Raw genomic sequence first — 8125 nt, 5'->3', positions numbered from 1 at the left:
GGAACGGGGTTGTATGATCTAACTGATAGTTCAGGAATACAATCTGACATTAAGTTTGTGGTTTCGTTAATAGGTCAGATGTAGTTTCACATTTCCTTTCACATCCTTCCTCCTTGTGATGGAGGTGAATACTAACAGGCCTCAGACTCCTGATCCAGCTCTGACCACTAAACACACCGGATTACATGCAGAAGCTTTGTCTGCTGCTTCCTCTCATCCTCATCGTCGCATCACTGGCGGCCTGTGAAAGGGCGGAGCTACAGAGCGAGGAAGAGATGCATTGAGTCGGAGTCAGGAAGAAGCGCAGACAGGCAGATGAAAGGAGACCACCGGGTCCTCCACAGACAGGCTCTAACACAACAAACAGGACCGGCACCGTTTAAACAGACGTTCCGTTTCATCCGGTAACAGCAGACCGCCGCCTCCTCCGCCTCCCTCCGCTCCGCTCACCCACAGCACACCGATGGAGAAGCAGGCCGGAGCTGCCGGGGCAGCGGACGGAGCAGGGCCCAACAGGAAGCCCTGGGGTTCGCCGACCTGCGGACCTGCCGCCGGTGATTCCCTGGACAGGTAAGTAGTACCATTATAAGACGAACATTGACGACATTGACAGTCTTATGAAATATTACAAACTATTTCCTCAATTGTGATGATCATCCCTTTAATTCGGCATAAATCTGGACATTAAAGCAGCGCTGCTTCCATAAACATCTCTTTTAAAAGTGGCCCAGCAGTCCTTCATATAAGAAACGGTCACAGAATCTTTCCGGATTTTTGACTGGAGTCTGGAGCGGCAGCAGCCACCGTCTGGAGCTAACGGTTACTGGGCTGAGAGCTCATGTAAACACCAGCAGAGTGAGAACAAGTGTTAGAAACAACAACATGTAGTCAGACGGAAGACGCGGCTCCAGCGGCGGGCGGACACGCAGCTGTCACCCGGCGGCGGCGCTCTGAAACAGGCCCAGCTCGGTGACAAGCAGCCGCCGCTAACACAGACCGGAGGTTCCGGTCGGCCGCAATTCCTCTCAGACTGTCATTTATTAAAGAACGCAGTCATGTGAAGAGTGTAGCAGCCGCTAACTATGGAGTCACAGCTGGAAACCCATCATGTCGCCGCTGGGGGAGGACACTGTAGGGGGCGCTATTGGTGTTGGCGTTGTTGGTGTTTTTGTAGGTGTTGTTGTTGGCGTTGTTGTTCTCGTCGTTGTTGGTGTTTTTGTTGGAGTTGTTGTTGGTAATTGTGTTGTTGGTCGTGTTGTTGTTGTTATTGTTGGTGGTGTCATTGATGTCGTTGTTGTTTGATATTGTTGGTGTTGTTTGATGTTGTTGTTGTTGGTGGCGGTGTTTGATGTTGGTTTTTTTTATGTTATTGTTGTTAACAATTAAAAACGTCTCTAACAGTCCATCAGAGAATGGACCTTCCTGCCTCTAAAAAATAGGACAAAACACGTTTCAGAGACTAAACTACATTTACAACATGTCTCAGCTTCTTCTCCCTCTCTGTCTGTCTCTCTGTCTGTCTCTGTGTCTTCAGTCCAACAGGTTCACATGTAGAATGGTGTAAACAGCTGATAGCAGCCACCATCTCCAGTCAGATCTCTGGATCAGTCCAACCTGACGTATCCATCAGGGACAAGGTAGCTGACACACACACACACACACACACACACACACACACACACACACACACACACACACACACACACACACACACACACACACACACACACACACACACACACACACACACACACACACACACACACACACACACACACACACACACACACACACACACACACACACACACACACACATACACACACACACACACACACACACACACACACACACACACACACACACACACACACACACACACACACACACACACACACACACACACACACACACACACACACACACACACACACACACACACACACATACAGACACACACACACATATATACACACACACACACACACACACACACACACGTACACACAGAGACACACTGCTGACAGTGTTTCTTATCGGTCTGTGTCTGTAACTGATAGGCTGGGAGAAGAGCAGACTTCCTGGTAAGGTCACTGTGTGTGTGTACACGTGTGTGCGGAGCTTAGCGTGTTAGTTTTATGTTTTGTGGTCTCTCTTCTGCTTGTGTCTGTCAGCAGCAGCCGTCTCTCTATGATCTGAAACACTGAGCCGTTTGTTCACACCGTGGATCCACTCAGGACATATCAGGTGGAAGTGTAACTCTGCAGGATGTAGCAGGTGGAGGTCACTCTGTCACTCATGGAGTAAAAATAAAAGATGAGGCAGAGCTGGAAAAGCTGCAGACAGGTGTGATGTTTGACAGTGATGGTGTTCCTGAACACTCCACTGACATCTCACCTGTACACTTCCTGTCTTTTCTGTATGAACAACATGTCCGACCCTCACCTGACACCAAGTTCTGACCGAGGTCCAGCAGCTCCAGTGGCTGACTGCAGCCTTTGAAGTATATACAGACATGAGAGGAAACACAACCTGATGGAACTCGTATGATTTGGTTTTTAGTTATTTTGTTTGGTTTTATGACACATAAAGTCATTTTATTTGGTTTTATTTGACAGAGAGGCAGTGTATCAACTGACAGGTGTCCTCAAGGTAGACAAATAACACCAAAGAAATAAAAACAAAACAGAACAAAACAAAACAAAACAAAAAAAAAAAAAAAAAAAAAACCAACTATCTATATATATATATATTTTTATTTATTTTTTTAAATTTTTTTTAGGTAGGTAGTTACTTTATTAATCCCCAAGGGGGAATTTTTTTTTGCTACAGCAGCATTTATAGATACAGGAAAGCAATAAAATAACAGTAAAAAATATTATTATTTATATTTTATAAACTGTTTTGTTTTTATTGTTTTGTTTTTATTGTTTTGTTTTTATTTCTTTGGTGTTATTTGTCTACCTTGAGGACACCTGTCAGCCTCAGTTTCTGTCTCCTCTGATGGACTGGACTTGGTTTCCACATCTCACCACACCTGTCAGTTGATCCCCCGCCTCTCTGTCAGCCGTCCAAAAACATGCACCTCAGGTCAGGTTACCTGGCGCCGCGCTAGTGGCAGCCTGTTGCAGCAGCTCCCCCCCTGAGAGCCCCCCCCTGCTGTAGCGAAGAAATTTCCCCTCGGGGATTAATAGAGTACTATAAAAAATAAAAAAAAGTCTTCTTCAGCTGGTCCTCTCACTGTTTCTCATTTATCCATAAACTGTGAGTCTGTAGCAGCAGGTGAGTCTGTAGCAGCAGGTGGAGTCTGTAGCAGCAGGTGAGTCTGTAGCAGCAGGTGAGTCTGTAGCAGCAGGTGGAGTCTGTAGCAGCAGGTGAGTCTGTAGCAGCAGGTGGAGTCTGTAGCAGCAGGTGGAGTCTGTGGAGGACACACAGCTGCTGAAGTCCCGTTTCAGTCAGAACAACATAACTTCACTGCCTCTCTGCCTCTCTGCCAGTCACATGTCAGCTGTGGAGCTTTTTTGCTGCTGTTCTGATCTTCTGCTGCATAGTCGGAAGCTTCCACATGTTCTCTAATGAATTATTGTTTAACAGGACACTTCTCCTTTGTTTTGAGCTGTCGTCTGCCTGCACCGCAAATACAAAGATTAAACTTTGAGTTTGATATCAGTGTGAAGGTGGAGGCTACATATGAACTATATATGTGTGTGTGTGTGTGTGTGTGTGTGTTCATGTCCTGTGGTTTGTTTAACCTCCAGGTGTCCAAGAGGATGAATCCCAGAGTAAGAAATGACTAAGAAATATATTTAAACAGACACACACACTCAGAGCGTGCTGTGAGCAGCTCTGGGTCTTTGGTTTGGACTCTGATGTGTTCAGACTGCTCAGTGTGAACAGGAAGTGGTTGTGTGACAGGTCAGAGGTTAACTGTGCTTCCTGCCTCCGCCAGAGCAGAGAGCTCCTCTTCCTCTCTCAGAGCTCCTCTTCCTGTCTCTGAGCTCCTCTTTCTCTCTGAGCTCCTCTTTCTCTCTCAGAGCTCCTCTTTCTCTCTCGGAGCTCCCCTTTCTCTCTTAGCTCCTCTTTCTCTCTCGGAGCTCCCCTTTCTCTCTCGGAGCTCCTCTTTCTCTCTCAGAGCTCCTCTTTCTCTCTCAGAGTTCCTCTTCCTCTCTCAGAGCTCCTCTTTCTCTCTGAGCTCCTCTTCCTCTCTCTGAGCTCCTCTTTCTCTCTGAAGCCGTCCTCAGTAACAACATGTCTGTCTAACGTCTCCCCTCTCTCTTCCTGTCTCCACACTTTGTCCCCCTGCAGCAGGACTTGCAGGACGAAGAGCTTTGTTACCATGGAGACAGTGATTCTGAGCCTCCCTCCAATGCTTCGGCAAGTCTTTGTCTGTCTGTCCTCTGTCCTGTCTGTCCCTCCCTGTACTCTGTCCTCTTTGTCACTCTCTGTCCTCTCTGTCCTCTTTTTCCCTCTCTGTCCTCTGTCCTCCCTGTCCTCTGTCATTCCTGTCCTCTACCCTCTACCCTCTACCCTCTGCCCTCTGGCCTCTGCCCTCTGTCCTCCCTGCTGCTTCTTCATGCTTCCTGTCCTCTTGCAGAGCGGCTGAGTGTCCCCAGGACAGACAGCAGAGAACCAGTCAGGAGGTTAGAGACATGCAGACAGGGAGGGGCTTAATGACCAGTGGTCCTGAGAAGGACTCTGGGAGATGTAGGACTGTGTGGCTGCTAGATACTCTGTGGATCAGTGTTTATTAAAGTCCGGTGACGTCATGTTCTACTGTTCCTGTTTGTATGTTCTGCATCACTCTGATGGAAACATGTATGTGTTTATGAACGCGCTTACATTCATGTCTGGACTCTGATGTCTGCAGCATTTTATTGTATTATTATTTATGATCTGAGTACTCATTGGTCACACAGGAACATCAGTTCTGTTGTGTCTGCTCCACACTCACTTCATTATATTATAGTTGCATGTTTCTATAACATCAGTGATGGAGACAGAACATCCATCACACAGCTGAGTGGTCCGACTGACAGCAATCAGCTGTAGCAGCAGGACGTCCTGATGAGGAGCGAGCAGCTCGTTGGGTTTCAGATGATCCCATTGTTGGGTTAGACGTCTGTGTAAAGTCTCCATGCCGTTCAAACATCATGTTCTCATCAATCAGTCCATTATTTTCTCAATTAATCAGTCAGCTGTGAAAACACCCACCTGTGTCTCTCAGAGGTCAAAGTTCAGCCTCAAACATTTGGTCATGTTCAGTTTATTTTCATGGAGGACTGAAGGAAGCAGAAGATATTTACATGGAAGAAGAGAAGTCCTTCAACATGTCTTACAGTGATGAATGGATTATAAAAACAGTTGGTGAATCATTTTGTGTCCTTGATAAATCGCTGAGTTGACTCATTGCTGCAGCAGGTGTCAGAATATTTTCCAGGTTTCCTTTGTTTACTCAGCAGAACTCACATGATGCTTGTTCTTCCTTTGACTGGTCCACATTGAATCACTTTAAATTCAGTCTGCATGAACCTCATCTGTGTGTGTCCCAGCATGTCCACCAGTCAGCAGGCCCTGTGTCCTTGAGACATTCAGCAGCTGAGACGTGTCCTCAGTGTTCAGGTTCCACTGACTCCTCTGTGTTCTCCACAGAACCTCCCAGCTCTCAGGTACGGGGCGCAGGTCAAGATGTTCCAGAACCAGGTTCCTCTGCTGCCCGGGGAGACCATCCAGACCACAGGTCCTCCATCCTGTCTGTCCCTCTGTCCTATGTCCTCAGTGTCCTCTTATCCAGCCACACAGTGTAATCACAGAGTACCTTACTATTGTGTGTGTGTGTGTGTGTGTGTGTGTGTGTGTGTGTGTGTGTGTGTGTGTGTGTGTGTGTGTGTGTGTGTGTGTGTGTGTGTGTGTGTGTGTGTGTGTGTGTGTGCGTGTGTGTGTGTGTGTGCAGTCAAGGATGTGATGTACATCTGTCCGTTCAGCGGTCTGGTTAACGGGACTCTGACTGTCACAGACTACAAACTGTACTTCAGCAGTGTGGACAAGGTACGATACATACACACACACACACACACACACACACACACACACACACACACACACACACACACACACACACACACACACACACACACACACACACACACACACACCTGTGTGTAAATATTAGTGTTAGTGTGTATTAATGTTAGTGTGTGTTAATATCTGTGTGTGTGTGTGTGTGTGTGTGTGTGTGTGTGTGTGTGTGTGTGTGTGTGTGTGTGTGTGTGTGTGTGTGTGTGTGTGTGTGTGTGTGTGTACACACAGGAGTCTCCCTTCATCCTGGATGTGAACCTGGGAGTCATCAGCAGACTGGAGACCATCAGCGTCTCCAACCAGGGAGAGAACACCAAGGGACTGGAGCTGGTCTGCAAGGTAACACACACACACACACACACACACACACACACACACACACACACACACACACACACACACACACACACACACACACACACACACACACACACACACACACACACACACACACACACACAGGTTGCTGTGATTATAATTAATCTGTCTGACCCCTGATTGACCGCTGTCTGACCCCTTCCCTCCTGCTCTGTTGCTGTCTCTGCTTCAGGACATGAGAAGTCCCCGGTTTGCCTATAAGACAGAGGGCAGGCAGCTGGACGTGTTGGAGGTTCTGGTGAAACATGCGTTCCCTCTGTCCCACAACCTGGTGAGTGTCTCCTCCTCCACACGGATATGGAGTCAGAGCAGTGATGTACACGGTGGGATCGTATGGACGGACTGGAAGCCTCTTCAGTGATAAAACAGACTTCTTGTTGCTCTATTATTTTGAGCCCAGGTGTTAACTAACACATGTCCGTCTCCTCCGGCAGTCTCTGTTTGCCTTCCTGTACAAGGAGCAGTTTCCTGTGGACGGTTGGAAGGTTTACGACCCAGCAGCCGAGTACCGACGGCAGGTAACACCTCCATCACCTCCATCCCTACAACACCGACAACTACCCCTACTACAACCGACAACAACGCCTAACCCATCACCTCCATCACTTTAGTGTTACTGTCAATAACAACACTTCCTGCAGGTTTTTCACATTAAAAGCCTCCCAGGAGGGGCAGGAATGGTGATGATGCAGTAAGATCTTATGCAATGCCTTGTTTTCAGTCTGCTGATGTTTTTATTTGTTTGTTGGACACGTCCTCTCAGGGTCTTCCTAATGAGAGCTGGACCATCAGTAAGATGAACATCACCTACGAGCTGTGTGACACCTACCCCTCGGTCCTGGTCGTTCCCACCAACATCACAGAGGAGGACATCAGACGGGTGGCTGTGTTCAGAGGGAGGCACCGCATACCGGTCAGTGGGAGGGACACATGTCCATCAGGGTGGACAGACACAAGGTTGTCCAGCTGTCTGACTGCATTACATGTCCTCTGTGTTGTTATGTTGTAAAATACTCATAGTGACGTCCAAACTGAAACCTGCAGACAGCGTTAAAGGTGTGATATTATATGAAGGTGACGAGCTACACAAAGACAGTCTCAGGTTTAACTGTAACACTGAAGTCATTCAAACAAACAATGAAGACATTTGTCCCCAAATCAAACAAATGTCTATAATTTGTCTCATAAATTATTATTACAATTAAATTGTACTTTACAGAGAAAAAACATGTGTGTACATGAAGGGCAGTGTGTGTGTGTGTGTGTGTGTGTGTGTGTGTGTGTGTGTGTGTGTGTGTGTGTGTGTGTGTGTGTGTGTGTGTGTGTGTGTGTGTGTGTGTGTGTGTGTGTGTGTGTGTGTGTGTGTTCCTGACACGGTCCTAAACCGGTCTGATTCTCCCTGCAGGTCCTGTCTTGGATCCACCCGGAGTCTCAGGCCTCCATCGTACGCTGTAGCCAGCCGTTGGTCGGACCTTCAGACCGTCGCTGTAAGGAAGACGAGCGTTTCCTTCAGATCATCATGGACGCCAACGCTCAGTCCCACAAACTCACCATCTTCGATGCCCGGCAGAGCAGCGTGGCCGTCACCAACAAGGTGCAGCACTGCTTCTTCCCCCTCCTCATCCTCACATCACTGCTGACTCTGATATCACTCTATCTCTGTCTCCACCTC

General features: G+C 47.7%; 1 protein-coding gene across 7 annotated transcripts in view; it reads left to right on the top strand.

The window, feature by feature from the left end:
• The first annotated feature begins 231 nt into the window (after positions 1-231).
• Positions 232-8125, top strand: part of mtmr1a (myotubularin related protein 1a) — a 13273-nt gene continuing 5379 nt past the window's right edge. Inside the window, exons 1-11 of one of the 7 annotated variants that reach the window (XM_069724671.1) lie at positions 233-570; positions 1535-1637; positions 2061-2084; positions 4309-4374; positions 5650-5737; positions 5951-6045; positions 6307-6414; positions 6626-6724; positions 6888-6971; positions 7217-7366; positions 7859-8047. In XM_069724671.1, coding sequence (XP_069580772.1) covers positions 464-570; positions 1535-1637; positions 2061-2084; positions 4309-4374; positions 5650-5737; positions 5951-6045; positions 6307-6414; positions 6626-6724; positions 6888-6971; positions 7217-7366; positions 7859-8047 — 1113 coding nt within the window. In that variant the 5' untranslated portion in view covers positions 233-463. Of the gene's footprint in view, positions 571-1534; positions 1638-2060; positions 2085-4305; positions 4375-5649; positions 5738-5950; positions 6046-6306; positions 6415-6625; positions 6725-6887; positions 6972-7216; positions 7367-7858; positions 8048-8125 lie in introns of all 7 variants that reach the window. The other 6 variants (XM_069724670.1, XM_069724677.1, XM_069724673.1 and 3 more) reach the window with 6 other exon arrangements.

The sequence above is a fragment of the Brachyistius frenatus genome, unplaced genomic scaffold (genome assembly GCF_029030835.1).
Source record: "Brachyistius frenatus isolate BFR_SWC_R1_liver_20210118 unplaced genomic scaffold, ASM2903083v1 Contig_391, whole genome shotgun sequence".
Taxonomy (NCBI): Eukaryota; Metazoa; Chordata; class Actinopteri; family Embiotocidae; genus Brachyistius; species Brachyistius frenatus.
Note: the sequence above shows the minus strand (reverse complement) of the source record. Positions and strands in the feature narration are given on the sequence as shown.